This window comes from Chiloscyllium punctatum, chromosome 7, assembly GCF_047496795.1.
Source record: "Chiloscyllium punctatum isolate Juve2018m chromosome 7, sChiPun1.3, whole genome shotgun sequence".
Lineage (NCBI taxonomy): Eukaryota > Metazoa > Chordata > Chondrichthyes > Orectolobiformes > Hemiscylliidae > Chiloscyllium > Chiloscyllium punctatum.
In genome coordinates, this window is record NC_092745.1 from 124,490,321 (window position 1) to 124,512,190 (window position 21,870).

The 21,870-nt window shown below is 46.3% G+C and overlaps 1 protein-coding gene across 1 annotated transcript in view; it reads right to left on the reverse strand.

Annotated features, from left to right (window-relative positions):
• Positions 1-21,870, reverse strand: part of adgrl4 (adhesion G protein-coupled receptor L4) — a 160,967-nt gene that overhangs the window by 77,526 nt on the left and 61,571 nt on the right. The window contains exons 3-6 of the mRNA XM_072574788.1: positions 17,417-17,569; positions 9,568-9,638; positions 2,639-2,818; positions 2,092-2,275 (exon numbers count right to left, since the gene is read on the reverse strand). Coding sequence (XP_072430889.1) covers positions 2,092-2,275; positions 2,639-2,818; positions 9,568-9,638; positions 17,417-17,569 — 588 coding nt within the window. The remainder of the gene's footprint in view (positions 1-2,091; positions 2,276-2,638; positions 2,819-9,567; positions 9,639-17,416; positions 17,570-21,870) is intronic.

Here is a 21,870-nt window from a genome sequence, read left to right on the forward strand (position 1 = left end):
GTGACCAGAACTTTACACAAAACCCTAAATGTGGCCACACCAGACGTTTGTACAGCTGGAGCATGATCTCATGGTTCCAAAACTCAGTTCCTCTACCAATAAAAGCTAACACACCACATGCCTTCTTAACAACCCTATCAACCTGGGTGGCAACATTTCAGGGATCAATGTACCTGGACACCAAGATCTCTCTGCTCAACCACACTACCAATAATCTTACCATCAACCTAGTACTCTGCATTCCTGTTACTCCTTCCAAAGTGAATCACCTCACACTTCTCCACATTAAACTCCATTTGTCACCTCTCATCCCATCTCTGCAGTTTATCTATGTCTCTCTGTAACCCACAACATCCTTCATTACGATCCACAACTCTACCAACCTTAGTGTCATCTTCAAATTTACTAACCCAACCTTCTATACCCTCATCCAGGTCATTTATAAAAATGACAAAAAACAGTGGACCCAAAACAGATCCTTGCAGTACCCCACTAGTAACTGAACTCCAGGGTGAATATTTCCCATCAACCACCACCCTGTGTCTTCTTTCAGCTATCCAATTTCTGATCCAAATCACTAAATCACCCTCAATTCCATGCCTCAGTATTTTGTGCAATAGCCTATCATGGGGAACCTTATCAAACCCCTTACTGAAATCCATATACACCACATCAACCACTTTACCCTTATCCACCTGTTTGGTCACCACCTCAAAGAACTCAATAAGGTTTGTGAGGCATGACCCACCCTTCACAAAACCACGTTGATTATCCCTAATCAACTTATTCCTTTCTAGATGATTATAAATCCTACTTCTTATAACCCTTTTCAACATTTTACATAGAACATAGAACATAGAACATTACAGCGCAGTACAGGCCCTTTGGCCCTCGATGTTGCGCCGCCCTGTCATACTAATCTGAAGCCCATCCCACCTACACTATTCCATGTACGTCCATTTGCCTGTCCAATGCTGACTTAAATGCACTTAAACTTGGCAAATCTACGACCGATGCAGACAAAGCATTCCATACCCTTACTACTCTTTACCCACAACCGAAGTAAAGCTCACAGGTCTACAGTTATCAAGGGTGTCCTGACTCTCCTTCTATACAAGGGACAACATTTGCTATCCTCCAGTCTTCTGGCACTATTCCTGTCAACAATGACGACATAAAGATCAAAGCCAAAGACTCTGCAATCTCCTCCCTGGCTTCCCAGAGAATCCTAGGTTAAATCCCATCCGGCCCAGGAGACTTTTCTATTTTTACACTTTCCAGAATTGCTAACACCTCCTCTGTATGCACCTCAATCCCATTTAGTCTAGTAGTCTGTATTTCTGTATTCTCCTCGACTACATTGCCTTTTTCCTGGGTGAATATTGACGAAAAGTACTCATTTTCATGGAGACTTCCCTGCTGTACTTCTGTTTGCACATTGGCTGCTGCTCTTTCCACAATACGTCTCAAACAAAGTCAATCGTTCACGTTTTGGGCATCCTCTGATGTAAAAATTGCAAGCCTCTCTTCCTTGCTACAGAACCTTGCCGTAGATCAAGGCTGACTGGAATTTGAATGAGATGCTGGGAGCTGACAACATGAAAAATATTGACTCAAAAAAAAAGTGGTAGAGTTGAAGCATTCTTTGATGAGTACATGAGAAGTAAATGTTGAGAAAAGAGTACCACAAATTTACTTAAACTCTTAACAATCCCATGTGGGAAATACTATACCCACAGCGCTGCTTTTCTCTCAAAAGGATATAAGAATTAGGAGCAGCAGTCGGCCATTTAGCCCTTTGAGCTGACAGCGCCATTTAGTACAAGCGAAAGTGAAGACTGCAGATGCTGGAGATTAGAGTCAAGATTAGAGTGGTGCTGGAAAAACACAGCAGGGTAGGCATCATCCGAGGAGCAGGAAAATCGACATTTCGGGCAGGAGCCCTTCATCAAGAAGAAACGCCGATTTTCCTGCTCCTCAGATGCTGCCTGACCTGCTGTGCTTTTCTAACACCACTCTAATCTTGCACCATTTAGTACAGTCATGGCTGATCTCATGTTTCCCTCAACTCCACTTTCCTGCCCAACTCACCAACATCGCTCTCTTTAAATATGAGCTCCGTCGTCCTTTTCAAGTTATGTGAGATGCCAAGGGCCGATGTCTCCATAGCGTGGAGCAGCTTTGTGGCACTTCTCCTCCTTTCCTTATCTCCAATTTCGTTCCACACTGCCATTTCATCTGGTTTTAAAAGATTGTTCACTGTCTTAACCAGTGCCTAGAGTTTGTGTGCACGGGAAAGATGGGAGTTAGTTTGACTTTCGACACAGGGACTAAGAGAAAGTGAGGACTGCAGATGTTGGAGAGTCAGAGTTGTGAAGTGTGGCGCTGGAAAAACACAGCAGGTCAGGCAGCATCCAAGGAGCAGGAGAGTCGACGTTTCGGGCATAAGCCCTTTCTGATAACACATTCCTGATGAAGGACTTATGCCCAAATTGTCGACTCTCCTGCTCCTCGGATGCTGCCTGATCTGCTGTGCTTTGCCAGTGCCACACTTTTCGACTTTCAATGGTCAGTATAAAGATTTCAAGCACTCATCGTGTAATAAAACAAGAAGCACCATGCATTCTAACTAACCTACCTTCATCGTGGCATTGGTGATCTCTCTTCTGTCGGGTATCGTCTCGTTGATTGCACTCAGCGTTGGGATTGATCTTGAGAGGACTTCAACATATAAAAGGACTTCAGTGGCTGAAAGGCCTCCAGTGGTGTTTCGAGCAATCTCCTCCAGAACAGCACGTGGTTCTTTGATGCTGCTAATCTATCAACAAAGACCAAACCCAGTTGATTGCCTTTGGAACTGATGCACGCTCCACAATACCACTCAGCTATTGGGATCCTGTTTGAACTGAAAAATGTGGTGCTGGAAAAGCGCAGCAGGTCAGGCAGCATCCAAGGAACAGGAGAATCGACGTTTCGGGCATAAGCCCTTCTTCAGGAATGAGGAGGGTGTGCCAAGCAGGCTAAGATAAAAGGTAGGGAGGAGGGACTTGGGGGAGGGGCATTGGGAATGCGATAGGTGGAAGGAGGTTAAGGTGAGGGTGATAGGCCGGAGAGGGGATGGGGGCGGAGAGGTCGGGAAGAAGATTGCAGGTCAAGAAGGCGGTGCTGAGTCCGGGGGTTGGGACTGAGATAAGGTGGAGGGAGGGGAAATGAAGAAGCTGGAGAAATCTCCATTCATCCCTTGTGGTTGGAGGGTTCCTAGGTGGAAGATGAGGCGCTCTTCCTCCAGGTGTCATGTTGCCAGGGTCTGGCGATGGAGGAGGTCAAGGACCTGCATGTCCTTGGTGGAGTGGGAGGGGGAGTTGAAGTGTTGAGCCACGGGGTGCTTGGGTTGGTTTGGTTGGTGTCCCAGAGGTGTTCTCCGAAACGTTCCGCAAGAAGGTGGGCTGTCTCCCCAATGTAGACGAGGCCACATCGGGTGCAGCAGATGCAGTAAATGATGTGTGTGGAGGTGCAGGTAAATTTGTGACGGATATGGAAGGATCCCTTGGGTCCTTGGAGGGAAGTGAGGGGGGAGATGTGTGCGCATGTTTTCTTGCGGTTGCAGGGGAAGGTGCCGGGAGTGGAGGTTGGGTTGGTGAGGGGTGTGGACCTGACGAGGGAGTCGTGGAGGGAGTGGTCTTTCTGGAAAGCAGATGGGGAGGGGAGGGGAATATATCCCTGGTGGTGGGGTCTGTTTGGAGGTGGCGGAAATGACGAAGGATGGTACGATGTATCTGGAGGTTGGTGGGGTGGTAGGTGAGGACCAGTGGGTTCTGTCCTGGTGGTGATTGGAGGGGCGGGGCTCAAGGGCGGAGGAGCGGGAAGTGGAGGAGATGCAGTGGAGAGCATCATCAACCACGTCTGAGGGGAAATTGCGGTCTTTGAAGAAGGAGGCCATTTGAGTTGTTCGGTAGTGGAATTGGCTCTCCTGGGAGCAGATGCGGCGGAGGCGAAGGAATTGGGAATATGGGATGGCGTTTTTACAGGGGGCAGGGTGGGAGGAGGTGTAATCTAGGTAGCTGTGGGAGTCGGGCAGTTTGTAGTAAATGTCTGTGTTGAGTCGGTCGCCCGAGATAGAAATGGAGAGGTCTCGGAAGGGGAGGGAGGAGTCTGAGACGGTCCAGGTAAATTTGAGGTCAGAGTGGAAGGTGTTAGTAAAGTGGATGAACTGTTCAACCTCCTCGTGGGAGCATGAGGTAGTGCCGATACAGTCATCAATGTAGCGGAGGAAAAGGTGGGGGGATGGTGCCAGTGTAGCTGCGGAAGATGGACTGTTCCACATATCATACGAAGAGGCAGGCATAGCTGGGGCCCATGCGGGTGCCCATGGCTACTCCTTTGGTTTGGGGGAAGTGGGAGGATTGGAAAGAGAAGTTGTTCAGGGTGAGGACCAGTTCAGGTAGTCGAAGGAGGGTGTCAGTGGAAGGGTATTGGTTGGTACGGCGGGAAAGGAAGAAGCGGAGGGCTTTGAGTCCTTCGTGAGGGGGGATGGAGGTGTACAGGGACTGGATGTCCATGGTGAAGATAAGGTGTTGGGGACCGGGGAAGCGAAAATCATGGAGGAGGTGGAGGGCATGGGTGGTGTCCCGAACGTAGGTGGGGAGTTCTTGGACTAAGAGGGACAGGACAGTGTCGAGGTATGCAGAGATGAGTTCGGTGGGGCAGGAGCAGGCTGAGACAATGGGTCGGCTGGGGCAGTCAGGTTTGTGGATTTTGGGCAGGAGGTAGAAACGGGCAGTGCGGGTTTATGGGATTATGAGGTTGGAGGCGGTGGATGGGAGATCCCCTGAGGTGATGAGGATATGGATGGTCTGGGAGATGATGGTTTGGTGGTGGGAGGTGGGGTCATGGTCAAGGGGGCAGTAGGAGGAGGTGTCCGCGAGCTGGCGTTTAGCCTCAGCGGTATAAAGGTCGGTGCGCCAAACTACCACCGCGCCTCCCTTATCTGCCGGTTTGATAGTGAGGTTGGGGTTGGAGCGGAGGGAGTGGAGGGCTGCACATTGTGAGGGTGAGAGGTTGGAGTGGGTAAGAGGGGTGGACAGGTTGAGGCGGTTAATGTCACGGCTGCAGTTGGCTATGAAGAGATCGAGGATGGGTAAGAGGCCAGCACGGGGTGTCCAGGTGGATGGGGTGTGTTGGAGGCGGGAGAAGGGGCCGTCAGAGGGTGGGCGAGAATCCTGGTTGAAGAAGTAGGCGTGGAGGCGAAGGCGACGGAAGAATTGTTTGATGTCTCACCGAGTGTTGAACTTGTTAATCCGGGAGCGTAGGGGGATGAAGGTGAGGCTTCTGCTGAGGACTAATCTTTCATCCTCAGAGAGGGGGAGGTCTGGAGGGATGGGGAAAATACGGCAGGGCTGGGAGCTAGGACCTGGTGTGGGGCTGGTGCTGGAAGTGGGGGCGGAGTTAGGCATGTGGGTGGAGTTAGGCGTGTAGGTGGAGTTAGGCATGGGGGCGGAGTTGGGCGTTGTGGCGGAGATCGGCGTGGAGGTGGAGACGCATGCGGCGTGTCGCTGTGCAGGTGAGTGACATCACTGGGAGCAGAAGTAGATTCGGCGATGGAACTCCGGGGCGCAAGTGGGGAGACAGGCTGCCTATTTGCAGAATATTTCAGAGAACACCTCTGGGACACCCGCACCAACCAACCCAACCACCCCGTGGCTGAACACTTTAACTCCCCCTCCCACTCCACCAAGGATATGCAGGTCCTTGGCCTCCTCCATCGCCAGACCATGGCAACACGACGCCTGGAGGAAGAGCACCTCATCTTCCGCCTAGGAACCCTCTAACCACACGGGATGAGTGCAGATTTCTCCAGCTTCCTCATTTCACCTCCCCCCACCTTATCTCAGTCCCAACCCCGGACTCAGCCCCGCCTTCTTGACCTGCAATCTTCTTCCTGACCTCTCCGCCTCCACCCCCTCTCTGGCCTATCACCCTCACCTTGACCTCCTTCCACCTATCGCATTCCCAACGCCCCTCCCCCAAGTCCCTCTCCCCTACCTCTTATCTCAGCCTGCTTGGCACACCCTCCTCATTCCTGATGAAGGGCTTATGCCCGAAACGTCGATTCTCCTGCTCTTTGGATCCTGCCTGACCTGCTGCGCTTTTCCAGCAACACATTTTTCAGCTCTGATCTCCAGCATCTGCAGTCCTCACTTTCTCCATCGTGTTTGAACTGTGTATTCCTTAAAAGATGCTTGGCATCTTCCAAACCCCATGACCTATGCCACCTTAGAAAGGTAAGGGCTGCAGATGCAAAGGAATATTACGTGCTTGCATCTTCCCCTCCAAGCCACTCACTAACATGGCTCATAGCAATATCGCTGTTCCTGCACTGTCGCTGGGTCAAAACCCTTGAACACCCTCCCTTCCAGCTCTGTGGGCATCCCACATGGACTTCAAACTGTTCAAGAAGGCAGTTCACCACAGTCTCCTTCTCAAGGTCAATCAGGAATGGGCAACAAATACTGGTCCACTCGCTCATATCAAGTGAATGAACGAATACATAATATGCAGTGGTTTGAACACAGGACAAAGTAAAATGATATTACCAGTGCACCTTGCCAATATATTTTTCACAAGTTAGGTATATTTTCCCTCAGAAGTGCAAATAATAGGTATCCAGGACTGAGCTGTAAGTTCTTCAATGCTAAAATCTATCTTCATTCTCTCACTCTCCCTCTCAGGGAGGTGTTTCTGACCCCACCAATGCCAGATTGGTTTGTATCACCAGCGGGTATTGTACAGAAGTAAAATGAGCTCTACGCAGGCTATTCAACTGCAGTAGGCATTGCAGTTGAAGCAGGCACATAACATCCACTCTTTACAGCAGGGAACAAAAGATTATGATGTCAATGGGAATTATCTTTCCCAACTCTCTTCCTCCTGACTCTGTGGGCACCAACATACAGAAGGACAAAGGCAACAGGTATATGGGGATATGATGGAATAGTGGCATATCACTGGGGTAGTAATCCGTATACTTGACTGATACTTTATCAACACATGTGGGAATCTCAATTCTGTTAATTAAGTAAATCTGAAATTGATGAAACTCAAAAGGTTAGTAATGGTGACTATAGAGGAAGTCTTATGATGCACTGAAGAATTCAAGAAGCTTTTGGATGGTTCTTTGGACATCATGGTCTGCAAGGATATTGGGAAAAGGCAAGAGATTGGTACTAGATATTAGAGCCAATGCAGGCATGATGAGCTGATTGGCCTCTTTTTGTGCTGTAATAATTCTGTAGTTCAATGGTACTGTCCCTGCCTCTGTGTCAGGAGCTCTGGGTGAAAACCTCACTCCAAGACATGCTGACCAAGGAACGTGCAATTAAAATATGGGCTGGACAGGACGATTGTCAATCTAAAAATCTTTCCAACACGTCTATGGCTGATGGTAAGAGCAAGACAAGCTTCTTGTCCTGCTTTATGAGGACCGGACCCACCAACATACAGCTCAGTGCTTCCTGATTGTGATCTCATCTTGAAAGTTGAAAATTGTCCTGAGCCCTCAGTGAGAACTCAGTGAGGGTGGGATTAAGACGTTTGTGGATATTCAGGTGGGGGCAGGAAGACTTGAAAGCAGACGTTAGGGTAAGAAATCCTGATAGATTAGGGGCAAAGTTCTGTGGAAGCCATTGCAACCTTGGATCACACAACCTCACTTCATGATCCCAATCCTCACTTTGTGAGGCCTTACTGTAGTCTCTGGCATTAGACTAGGAGATCTGTTTCAGGAAAGACTAGCTCCAGAAACATGTATGGTGTCCACCTGATACATCTCTAGGTATAGGGAGTCTAAGAAAACCATTGTCTGGTTCACAATCATCCTGGATGTAAGTTTGCTCGCTGAGCTGGAAGTTTCATTTTCAGACGTTTTGTCCCCATAATAGGTAACATTTTCAGTGAGCCTCTGGATGAAGCGGGATAATGTTATGGTGATGCAACGTCTGAAAATGAACCTTCCAGCTCAACGAGCAAACCTACATCCAGAACCTCAACTTGAGCTACAAATCTTCTCAAAATCTGCTTTCACAATCACCCTTTTTGGAAGGGATCATAGAATCTCAACAGGACAGAACATGGTCATTCAGCCCATCGGGTCCAAACCGAACATCTGTAAAGCAGTCCATCCAGACCGAGACCCAGCTCCCTCACCCTATTCTTGTAGCTCTACATTTGCTATGCCTTACCCACCTAATCTATACATTATGGCAATTCAGGATGACCCATCCACTTAGCCTGCACGTCTTTGGAGTGTGGGAGGAAACTGGAACATCCAGAGGAAACCCACAGGTACATTGTGCAAACTCTATGCTGACAATCATCCAAGGCTGGAATAGAACCCAGGTCTCTGGTGCTGTGAGGCAGCACTGCTAACTACTGAGCCACTGTGTGTCCTACAGTGAACTGGTCTGTATATGGCTGGAGAACCTCAACAGGGTGTCTGACTCTTAACGTCCCGCTGGAATGGCAGAGCTGTGCAAAGCAGCTGTATAAAGCTGCAGTGGTCCAAACTATCGCACACCACCATCTTCTCAGGATCAATTATGGGTCGATCATAAATGCCGACCCCCATCAGTCATACCCATGACTTGTAAATGGTTATAATAAAACACTACCATCTCCATGCCTCTGTTTCATGACATCTGGCTTCATTCCTCCCATTGACCAACGAGGTCTTACCCTCTACCTGTCTTCACCTATCCCCACTTCACCACCCTGTCCCCCCCCTCGCCACACCCTTTATCTGCAACTTCCCCTACACCCACCCCCAGTCCTGAAAAAGGGTTCCACCTGAAACATCGAATTCTCCACCTCCTGATGCTGCCTGGCACACTGTGTTCTTCCAGCCTCCCGCCTGTCTACACATGACACCCTTCGGCGGAAATATCCTTTCCGCATCGACTGGCCCAAAATCCTGCCAACTTTGAGAGTACAGTCGGTTCTGCTAGAACGCGAGTTTCTTCAGCGCAAGTTGGCTTTATTGTGATTGAAGAATTTAGACGGTCATTTCCAGAACGTGAACTTTCCTTACTTGTATTGGCAATAACTCGATTCCGGCCCCGTCGGTTTAAACAGTGCAGCTATGATGTGATTTTCATATCACATGGGGTCATACAGGAACGGAACTATCGCGGTATATCAGAACAGACTGTACACCTTCCCTTGACAGACTGCAAGATTGCTCAGGCAGCTCAGCATTGGCACGAGGAGGGAAGTGCAATAAATGCCGGCATTGCATTCTCAACCAAAAAGCAAATCAAAGAATTTTAAACACGCCACGCCTCAGCGAAGCCAGCCTTATAAGAACCGAGCTGTTTTAAAAAACTCCCCTCAGATTGCCACATCAAATTCAATGTGTGTTTGTCTCGATCTCAATTTATTGCTAAAATATGAGTTTGTTGCAAAATGACAGCAGCTTGCACATCAGGTCGCTCGACACACACGGTCTTATTATAAAGCACAAAGGAACTTGTTTTTATGCATAGGTTTCTTATCGTATTCAAAATGTGGCTATACCTGATGCAAGGTATCATTAATCCTTCCAGAAAGACATTCATTATTTAAATGGCAGGGCGTCTCTGGGATCTCTGAAATTGCAGTGAAGAAATAAAATCATTAACTTCAAACATCATATGTCCAACACATAGCTTGTATTATCGACTTAACTGTCCCCATCAATGCCATTGTCATTCAGTTTGACTAATGCTGATCACTTGACATATCATTATCATATAACTAATAAATCACCCGTCAATTAATATCCTTGAATACAATTTGATTACTAAGTTCAAACTTCCAAACTGTGAGTGTTGTAGTTGAAGCATCTATTAGGGGCATGCCCTCAGCTGCCTAGCAGTCAATCAGAAATTCATTCACTTATAGGGAAACGCTGTTTATTGGATTAACAGCACGGAAATCACCAGAAAAACAGTTTTAAGCTCATTGCTGGGTAACTACTGTGGCTAGGTGGATAGCATTCTGAGTTAGATTTGCGCACATACTCCAGGCTGACACTCCAACACAATACTGAGGCAGTGCTGCATGATTGACAGATGGCACTCTCATTCCCTGATGCTAAACTGAGGCCTCGCCTACAGTAGATTCTTGATCAGTTGGGGAATTACGGGTTATAGTCATAGGCATAGTCATAGAGGTGTACAGCACGGAAACAGACCCTTCAGTCCAACCCGTCCATGCCGACCAGATATCCCAACCCAATCCAGTCCCACCTGCCAGCACCCGGCCCATATCCCTCTAAACCCCGGGTTGTGGAGAAAGGGCAGGAAAACAGATGTGAGGAGCCTCGGATCAGCCATGATTCCATTGACTGGCGGAACAGGCTTGAGGGACTGAATGGCCTTATTCCTGTTGCTCTTCCTTCTGCTTTTATTCTTTGGTGGGCAGGAAAGATCCCAAGGGTGTGGATGAAGAGCATGGGGAATTCATCCAGAGGAGATTTATGTTAATCCTTCTGCATGATCACATCAGTTCTGCCGAATCCCACTTTCCAGCTCTTGGTCTATTGCCCAGCAGCAGGGCATCCTGGCAGTTGGGGGAGGGTGAGGGGGGAGGCAATCTCCCTGGTCCCATAGTTTCAGATGTTCCTAAACCTCACTTTTCAAAGGCCTGCCCACATAAAGTGCAGCACTTCAAAGAAAGACCATTGGAGAAGATTTATACCATTCGGCCCATTGAGTCTGCTCTGCCATTCGACCACAGCTGATATCTTTTTAAACCCCATTTTCCTGCCTTCTCCCCCTAACCCTCGATCCCTTTACTAGTCAAGAACCTGACTGTCTCTGTCTTAAGTACACTCATTGTCTTGGGCTCTGCTTTCTGTAGCAATGCTTTCCACAGATTCACCACTTGGGCTGAAGAAGTTCCTCCTTCATTTCAAAATTGCATTTGTATAGCAACCTTCAAGACCACTGGATGTCTCCAAGCACTTTACAGCAAATGATGAACACATGAAGTGCTGTGACGTAGGAAACACAGCTGTCGAGTGACACTTGGTTAGAGACAAAATAAAACTGCAGATGCTGGATTCCAAGGTAGACAAGCAGGAGGCTGGAAGAGCCAGGTAGCATCAGGAGGTGGAAAACTGCCTGACTTGCTGTGTTTTTCCAGCCTCCTGCTTGTCTATTGACACTTTGCAATATCCGACACCAGAAGCAAGGTGAGCACGATTTTAGTGGTGTTGAGCTTAGTTGTCCAAACAGCCAAAAAAAAATAATGAACTCTCACTTTAAAAACATTTAAAAGTATGTACCTGAGGAGACAGGTGGTGCAGGAATGCTTTACCCACCTGACTGATCTCCCTTTCCGCTGAGATTCCACGTCTCCACTTGAGGTTTGCATTCAGTGAAGCAACAGCATCAACTAAGGTGATTACTTACAATAGACAAATGGCCTATGTGTCAATGGTGCCCCATAATGGTAGTAATGAGGTCTGACATCTAAGCTCAGGCCAGCCTATGATCTGCTGGTTAAGTGGTAGACACTTCAGTCCCGAACATTAACTTGAAGTAATTTCGGGTCCTGGAGTTCTATGTAGTCGGTTACCAAATCTCAGGGCACCTCATCGAAATCTCCATCTACAAGTTCGCCTACATGTCACATGCCACACTGACTTGGAAATAAATTGTTGTTCCTTCACTGGTACTGAGTCAAAATTCTGCAGCTCCCTCTCTCCACCACGTACATTGGCGCAGTTCAAGAAGGGAGATCACCAACACCTTCTCTCATGCAGTTAGAGAACAGGCAATAGATTCTGTTATAGCCAGTGACACCCACTTCCCAGGAATGCGTAATATTTTAAACATTTCTTGCTGGTATGGTGACTGTATGCAGCAAGATCCTACAACAGAAACAAGGAAAGTGCGAGAAACCAGTTATCAGCCAGTCCTGAAGAAGCACATACTGTACTCAAAATGCTCCCTCTGTTTCACTCTCCACAGATGCTGCCAGATCTGCTCAGTTTCTCTAGTTTTATCTGTTTACCGATTAGTTTTTTTTTGGGGTGGAACAGTGGTTAGCTCTGCAGCCCCACAGCGCCAGGGACCTGGGTTTGATTCCACCCTCAGGTGACTGTCTGCAAGGAGTTTGCACATTCTCCCTGTGTCTGTATGAGTTTCCTGTGGGTGCTCCGGCTTCCTGCCACAGGCCAAGGATGTGCAGGTTCGGTGAATTGACAGTGCTAAATTAGCTGTAGCGTCCAGGGATATGTAGGTCAGGTGGGTGAACCATGGGAAATGCAGGGTTACTGGGATGGGATGGGTTTGGGTGGGATGGTCTTCGGACGGTCAATGTGGACTCGATGGGCCAAATGGCCTGTTCCATACTAACATTGGTTAGGGGGGAGGTATTGACCCAAAATGGAGGGCAATCTCGCTACCCTTCTTAAAATAACACAGATTCTTTCAAATTGACCCTCAGTATAATAACGTCAACACAAGGGCAAAGTCTCTGACAAAGCAGTGCATTTTCAGCACTGAAAAACCAATTGGGATCATCTGTTTAACTCTTGGGATTGCTGCTTAAGTGCTGTCCTACACTACCTCCCTTCCTTCTGTCATCTCTTTTCCTCCTCTCTACTTCCACCGTCTCCTCCCCTCTCTTGTCTCGATACTCTCCCTTCTCCCTCCTACCTGCTGGGTTAGAAAACCGTAATCGAATCCAGTGAGCAGCCAACATCTGCAATGATGCCTTGGGGACTCGGTCATTGTAAAGAAGTACCGTGTAGGAGATCAACCTGGGTCTAGGATGCTCCTTGCAGTCTCTATAGTTGCTGTCATGCAATAAACTTCACATCGCTTTGTCAAAATACTCTCGACTAGACCAGAAAACTGACCAGTTTAATCAACTTTGCCTACTTTGTGCTTGAAGTGACTCACACACAACTCTTCTGTTTCTCTCCTTCCTACTTTTTCCTCCTCCAGTACTCCCCTTTCCCCTTTCCCCTCTCCCACACAGGTAACCCCCGTTTCCACCCCTCCCCCACTCCTCCCCGCCACCTCCCTCCGTGCCGACTCTTAAAACAAGTGTATCAAATTAGTTCCGAAAAATTTGATAACGACTTCATCCAGATTCGAGATTAATCTCTTTTCATCGAAAGACTTTTTTTTCCCATTCACTGCAATAACAGGCGTTCACAGATGTTGTGGGTGAAATTGGGCTTCGGTTTGAGAGTCGAAATCCCTGAAGATATTTGAAATCCACTAAACCAGGAGCAATAAAATCCTCCAATTGTGTTCTGGCAAGGAGTATGGGTACCGGAGCCCATAGCAGAATCTCCAGTACATTCATCAATGTCGATAAAATTCATACCATGTACAGCAAACAGCATTCTTTTTTTAAAATCACATATTTAACTCACTTTCTACCACCTCCCAAACGGCGAAAATCAATTATTTGCTGCACATTTTCAAAATGGGCTTTTTTTTCACAAGATTCTACATTGATGCCAAGGGTAGAAATGTCATGGTTTGTTAAAATACTCAGGGCTGGTACAGTCAGTGCAGTGCAACATCCATTATCCAAAATGGGGGGGGCGTATCCTTCCCTCCTTTCCCTTGATCAAATGGCAGGGGATTGTGGGATAGGAGAGCCTTGGAAGTTCAATTGTATATGTGTAAGAATGCAAAGCACTGGCTGTAGGACAGGCCTGATGGACTGAAGCCTGATCCTGTCTGGCAAGGCTACTCATCCTAAACAATCTCCCATCATTTCATGCTCATAGGGGCCTGAGGAATTAAGTTGTCACCAATTGCCTTGACCAAGTCCAAACTTGAAAGGGCTCAGAAAAGATTTACAAGGATGTTGCTAGGCTTTGGAGGGTTTGAGTTATAGGGAGAGGCTGAAACAGCTGGGGCTGTTTTCCCTGGAACATCAGAGGCTGAGGGGTGACCCTACAGAGGTTTATAAAATCATGAGGGGCATGGATAGGGTAAATAGTCAATGTTTTCTCCTCAGGTTAAAAATCACACAACACCAGGTTATAGTCCAACAGGTTTATTTGGAAGCACTAGCTTTTGGAACACTGCTCCTTCATCAGGCAGCTGTCTGATGTTGAACTATATCAACAAACACATTGACTTGGAATCCATTTACCACCCCCTGAGAAAGAGAACAGGAAATGACATCACCGTAGGAAATGACATCACCACAGGCAATGACAACACCAACCCAAAGAAACTCAAACATATAAATAGAAAGCAGGAATCATCAGCAGTGCTTCGTCCGAAGGCTCACTGAAGATGTTACATAGTATGGTGACAAAACGTCTGACAATGAACCTTCCAGCTCAGTGAGCAAACCTACATCCAGAACCTCAACCCGAGCAAGAAATCTTCTCTAAAATGGTGAGAGCTCTTTTAGGATCAGTAACCTTGTAGCACTAGGATAAGGATTCAGCCTATTAGCCTATCCAACCATCAGCTGGTTGAATTTCAATCTGGATTTCAGCTTCAGAGTGCAGACTCGATGGGCTGAATGGCTTCCTTCTGCACTGTAGGGATTGTGTGTTCTAGGGATAGACAATAAATGTTAGCCTCGCCTGCTACATTCTATGAATGAATAAAGAGATGAAAACAAATATAATTGATACTTATTCTCTGCTCGCTGATCTTATTAATAGTGGAAATACATTTCCTGATGGGCTTGAACCCATGACTCTCTGAACTACATGGGGAAGACTTATTTTGTTAATTCATGCTTGGTCTAGAGGTGTTGGCAGCATGTCACCTTCCCAGCCACTGCAGCGCCTGTGAGGAGAATACTCCTTCAACATCAGCGCTGGCAACATGGGAAAGAGGGGTGAGAGTCTCCTTCCCTGGGAGTGACTGAGTCAAAACAGGAAAGGCTGGAGTGATTGGATATGCTCATTATGATCATGCAATGATAGCCAAAGGTGGCTGCCAAACTTTAATTGATTAGGATTGCACTCATTTTCTTCCCTTCGGTGTCATTAGAATACTCTTTGCATTCATGTGGGCGACTCAGTGGTTAGCACTGCTGCATCATGGCACCAGGGATCCCGGTTCAATTCTAGCCTCAGGCAACTGTCTGTGTGGGGTTTGCACGTTCTCCCCGTGTCTGTGTGGGTTTCCTCCGGGTGCTCCGGTTTCCTCCCACAGTCCAAAGATGTCCACATTAGCTGAATTGGCCAAGGGAAATTGTCCGTAGTGTGCAAAGATGTGTAAGAAAGATGGATTAGCCACTGGAGATACAGAGATAGGGATTTTTGAGAAGGTTTGCAGCTCAGGTTGATTATAAGTATGTAAGTTAGCTCGCTGAGTTGGAAGGTTTGTTTTCAGACGTTTCATCACCATACTAGGTAACATCATCAGTGAGAGTCTCCGGTGAGGCACTGGTGGTATGTCCCACCTCTGTTTATAGGTCTTGGTTTCTTAAGGTGGGTGATGTCATTTCCAGTTCCTTTTTTCAAGGTAAGGTAGATGGGATCTAAATTGATGTGTTTACTAATAGAGTTCTGGATAGAATGCCATGCCTCTAAGAATTCTTGTGTGTTCCTTTGTTTCACCTGTCCTAGGATGTGTGTGGTGTCCCAGTCAAAGTGGTGTCCTTCCTTGTCTGTCTCTCTAGAAACTAGTGATAGTGGGTCATATCTTTTGGTGTTCATGTATCCTGGTCAAGTTTCCTGCTAGTTTGTCCGATATGGTGTTTTTTACAGGTCTTGCATGGTATCTTGTAAATGACGTTAGATTTGCTGGTAGTATCTAATGGATCCTTTAGATTCATTAATCGCTGTTTAAGTGTGTTAGTAGGTTTGTGGGCTACCATGATGCCAAGGGGTCTGAGTAGTCTGGAAGTCTGATATGTCTTTGCTGTAAGGTAATGTGGCCATAATTTTTGGTTGCATTGTGTCTACTTGATTGGGTTTGTTTCTGAGGAATCAGCAGATTATATTTATACAGGGATAGGCTATGGGGGTGAGATGTTCTTCAGAGAGTTGCTGTGGACTTGTTGGGCCGAAAAGCCTGTTTCCACAGGATTCTATTCTATTTAAATCAGACTATTCTCAGGTTGGGAGACTGTGACCAGTGTGCTGCTGCAAAGATTAGCTCTTGTGCCCAAGCTGTTCCCTGCCTGTACAAATGATTTGGATGTGGAGATCAAATGTAATATTTCCAAGTTAGCTGATGCCACAAAACTAGGTAGGAATGAGGAGGGGATTAAAACCTAATGGACTGAATCACTGACTCCTACAGCTTTATTCTGTGCTCCATGTTCAACAAAATAGAGGTCACTCATATTACAATGGGGATCAAGAGAAGATAATTCCATCCACAGCAAGAGGTCATAAATATCAGACACTGGCTGCTAACTCCAACATGGTACTCAGGAGAAATGTTTTTACTCAGAGATGATGGGTAAGGTGTGTGCTTCCACAGACCCCATCTGGTCACAACAGGCTGAATAAACTGAAGGAATGGAAGGTGATCTGACTGAACCATACAATATTCTGAAGAGCGTGGTAGACACTTAGAGAGTGGTCAGTGCTCAGGAAATCGAGAACGCAAGGGCACAGCCTCGGGCGAAAGGGCTGATCATTTAGAAATGCTACGAGGAGAAATTTCTGATCGGACCCATCAATTCTCTGATCTAACTCCAAGCTAACAGCTTAGAAACAGGCCACTTGCCCTGTTGGGTGTACGTCTGTCGTTATCCTCCACACCCTTCTTTTCTGACCCTGCCGCATGTCAGTCAAAGGATTGTGATGTTTTGGAATTTTCTACTTCAGAGGGTTGGGGTATTGCTTCATCTTTTAGGATTATTTGGAAGCACTAGCATTTGGAGCGCTGCTCCTTCATCAGGCAGTTGTGGAGCAGGATCATAAGACACGGAATGAACAATCTAGGTTTGTTCAATATATCATTTCAGTTGCATGGCACGGTAATCTTTTGCCATAAATTCTGTGTCCTATGATCCTGCTCCACAGTCACCTGTTGAAGGGGCAGTGCTCTGAAAGCTAATGCTTCTAAACAAGCCTGTTGGACTATTACCTGGTGTTGTGTGATTTTTAACTTTGTACACCTCAGTCCAACACCAGCTCCTCCACATAATCTTTTCGGACATTTAAGGTGAGGTGGACAGAAGTTTGGTCTCTGAGGGAATCAAGGGAAGTGGGGAATCTGGGAGAAAGTGGAGTTGAAACCCAAGATCAGTCATGATCACATTGAATGATGGACTGGTTTGACAACATTTCTGTTTTACTCCTGATCCTATTTCTTGTACTTCAGCGTGTCCCGTTTATATTACAAATTTTCAGATTGCACACTTTCCTTTAAAGTAGGGTATACGGATTCAAATGCGATCCGAAATTCGAGCAAGTTGCTGTTCATACCTTGGCAAGTCGTGCCATCGTTCGGAGTGAACTCTTTCTTATGTTGTGAAGATTCATAGCCTTCTACGCACGTGCAGTAATAACTCCCATGTGTGTTGGTGCAGGTCGCATTCTGTCCACATGTCAAGGTTGCATTCTGACACTCATCATCATCTGCAAGAGAAAGATTACCTGTCATTCAAGCTATCTTCAATAAGAAGAAAAAAACTCACATTAACACTGTCTGACAACCAATGCAATACGTCTGGAAGTGTAGTCACTGTAATTTCAAGTTCTGCTTAAGGCCCAGAAAGGTGCCTTTGTAACATGGCTGAGCAGATGGAGTATCAGTCTGAAAATTCTTCCAATGCGTGCTCATGGGAAGAGTAGACAAGACTCCTGGTCAACCATGTGATAGGAAGAATGTTAGAGTCCCTCCTAACATTTCCCATCACTCCAGGCTACATTATGTGTGTAAAAGTGTATGTTGTTACAGCAACGTAAATTCCTTGAGTTGTCTCAGTTGGTCAGTTGACCAAAATGGATCAAATTGTTGCTACCAGGAGGGGGTTTGATCCCTGCAAGAGTTGGACTGGATTTGAGGTCTGCATTCTTGCCCCATCTTGGAGATGATGGTGCTGCAGATCAGGCCTTCCTTCAGATTTAGGCTGTGTCTCTATTTTACCGTAGGAAACCAAGCAGGTAATGGCATGGTGGCTCAGTGGTCAGTACTACCGCCTCATAGCACCAGGGAGCCGGGTTTGATTCCAGACGTGCGTGACTGTGTGTGGAGTTTGCACATGTTTTTTGCCGGTTGCACTGTTTCCTCCAACGGTCCAAAGATAGACAGGTCACGTGGACTGGCCATTGGAATTTGACATAGTGTCCAGGGATGTGCAGGCTGGGTTGATTAGCCATGGGGAATGTGGGGTACGGGGACAGGATGGGATTGGGTAGGATGCTCTTGGAGGGTTGGCATAGACTCAGTCGGCTGAATGGCCTCTATCTGCACTATAGGGATTCTGGGATTCAATACCCGATAGGAGGATTCCGCAGCATAAAGCAACATGATAATAACCAGATAGTCTGTGTTTGGTGATTGAAGGATAACTATTGGCTAGAGCACTGGGGTTAATTCCCTGAATTTTCTTCAAAATCAGGTCATGGGATCTGCTTTGATCATCTGAAAGGACGGATTGCACCTTTGGCTTAATGGGTCATCATTGCTTTTTGGACTGGACTGTTAACCACAATTTTTGTGCTCAAGCCCCTGGAATGGGATTGAACTCCCAACGTTTTGGCTCGAGAGAGCGTGTTGGGACTGTAGTTTTAGGACTATAGTAGTAGAAGAGCACTACTCTGGAGCTATATGGTCAGGCTCACTTCTAGTGGAGACGTTAAACTAAAGTTCTCTTTGTCCTATAAATTCAGCTTCAGGGGTCTTGCAGCAACAATCCAAAGCAGGAAAGGGGAATTGTTATTCACAACAGTTACATAATCAACTGTTTTTGGTTGTGATGAGTGGTCATTGACCTGGAGTGTTAATTAGATTCCTCTGCCCTGAGATGTTGCTGATTGTTTCAATTTTTAGACCGTAAATCCATATAATCATAAGATCCCTTTGGCCCATTGACTGTGCTCTGCCATTCAATGAGATCATGACTGATCTGATAATCCTCAACTCCACGTTGTTGCCTTTTCCAATTCCATTACTGATTAAAAATTTGATGATCTCAGCCTTGAATATACTTCATGACCTAGACTTGACAGTCCTCTGTGGAAAAGAATTCCATAGATTCACTACCCTCTGAATTCTTTACCATAAAGGCCATTACAGGCCTCAGATTTCAAGATCTATCCACATCGCTCAGATTTCTAGCAATCAGCATAATTTGCTTTTGCATTAAAGTTTTGCTTGATAGTTGGCCAACTCTTAGCCCCCAGACACAATCGCCAAGAATCTTGCCAGGCACAGACCCTATGACGTGTTTGTGAAGCACAGCAGTTCGGGTAGCATCCGAGGACCAGGAGGGCTGATGAAGGGCTTTTGCCTGAAACATCAATTCCCCTGCTCTTCGGATGCTGCGTAACTGGCTGTGCTTTTCCAGCAACACACTCTTGACTCTGATCTCCAACATCTGCAGTCCTCACTTTCTCCTTTGATGCGTTTCCTACATTACAATGGTGACTACACTTCAAACAGTATCTTACTGACTGTAATCTGAGTCTACCTACCCTGAGATTGAAAGATGTAATATCTGAGAGCAAGATTATTCTTTTACTTAGTTCATCAAATTCACTTCTATTTCAACTGCAGAGCAATGCTTGAGCCCATTAGATTCTTCATCAGTAGCAAGACCAGTGCCACCAGACTTCGGTGGAATAACTTAATTGTTTCATTCATATATTTTGCTACCTTGTGGAGTCATAGGGTTCTGCAGCATGGAAAAAGGCCCTTCAGCCCATCGTATACAAGGATGTTGCCAAAGTTGGAGGATTTGAGCTATAGGGAGAGGCTGAATAGGCTGGGGCTGTTTTCCCTGGAGCATCGGAGGCTGAGGGATGACCATTTAGAGGTTTATAAAATCATGAGGGGCACGGATAGGACAAATAGACAAAGTCTTTTCCCTGGGGTGGGGGAGTCCAGAACTAGAGGGCTTAGGTTTAGGATGATGGGGGTAAAATTTAAAAGAGACCTAAGAGGCAACATTTTCACACAGAGGGTGGTGTGTGTATGGAATTAACTACCGAGGAAGTGGTGGAGGTTGGTACAATTATAACATTTAAAAGGCATCTGGATGGATATATGAATAGGAAGAGTTTAGAGGGATATGGACCAAGTGCTGGCAAATGTTACTAGATTAGATTAGGATGAGTGGCCAGCATGGACGGGTTGGACCAAAGGGTCTGTTTCCATGTTGTACATCTCTATGATTCTATGTCTGCCCCAGACACCTCACTATTCAAATCTCATTTTCCAGCACTTGGTTTATGGCACTGTAAACCTTGACATCACAGGTGCACATCTCAATACTTGTTCAATGCCATGAGGGTTTCTGCCTCTCCCACCTTTACAGGAGTGTGTTCCAGATTCCTACCAACCTCAGGGTGAAGAGATTTTTTTCTCGCGTCTCCTCTAAACCTTCTACCCTCACCTTAAACCGATGCCATCTGGTCACTGACCCTCCATCAGGAGTAAAAGTTTCTTCCTGTCTACCGGACCTATGTTGATCATCATTTTATACACTTCAATCATGTTCCCTCTCAGTCTCCTCTGCTCAAGGAAAGCAACCCCAGTCTATCTAACTCGCTTCATCTCTGAAATATTTTGGTCAGCGTTTTCCCTCCAGATTGGAAAAAGAGGTAGGGTTGGTTTCTCATTCCTGAATCTACCCCCGACTCAAACCAGGCAAAGGCTCCTAGTTTTATTCATTCACAGGACATGTGCATCACTGGCCAGTCAAGAAGTTAGTGCTCATTCCTAATTGCATTGTCTTCTCAAACTACATTAAATCCTTCTATAACGCCATGACTGCATTCTTGTGCAATCTTGCATTATAGAAACATTGTACTTTAGTGACAGCGCTTAAAGTGTTAGCGAGGTAATTGCATTACAGCCAACACACATTTTAAAGGTTCACGCATTAGAAACAGTGTCCCCAATTCATCGATCGCATTATAACAAACCTATGTTAATACAGAGTGTGTCATAGCAGAACGACCTGTACTGTACTCCATGTGGTGTTGGAGAGGGAGTTCCCGTAATTAACTGGTGGGACATGTTATGGCAAATTACCGTGGCCAGCATAATCTGAGTTGGGGCTAACATTGTGTGGCTTGGGGCCCTAGGGGTGCAGTGGTAATATCCTTACCTCTGAGCTAGGAGCCCTGGGTTCAATTCCCTCCTGCTCCAGAGGTGTGTCATCATGGCTCTGAGCAAGTTGATTAGAGTCTGACACGGTTCTTGAGCATTTTCTAAATTAACCTGTTAAACAAACCTTTGGAGCAGGTAGGATTTGAACCCAGACCTCTGGATCCAGTTTGGGACTGGACAACAAGGACCCTTCACTTCGCTACAATTTGACAATCATGTTGTCAGTTTGTCATGGCCGAATTCTATATTCTACATCATAGCCTCCATGGAGATATTTCTAATCAACCTGTTCAGAGATATTATTACCTGAGGTCAATGGACTACCTAGTCAGTAGTGATAGAGGATACATCATTGTTGAGTCTTAAAAAGGAGGCACTTATCCTCATAACAACATGTAATTTATTGTATGGATGTAGGTTTGCTCACTGAGCTGGAAGGTTCATTTCCAGACGTTTCATCACCCTACTAGGTAACATCTTCAGTGGGACTCAGGTGAAGCACTGTACATGATTCCTCCTTTCTATTTATAAGTTTGGGTTTCTTTGGGTCAGTGATGTCATTTCCTGTGGTGATGTCATTTCCTGTGGTGGTGTCATTTCC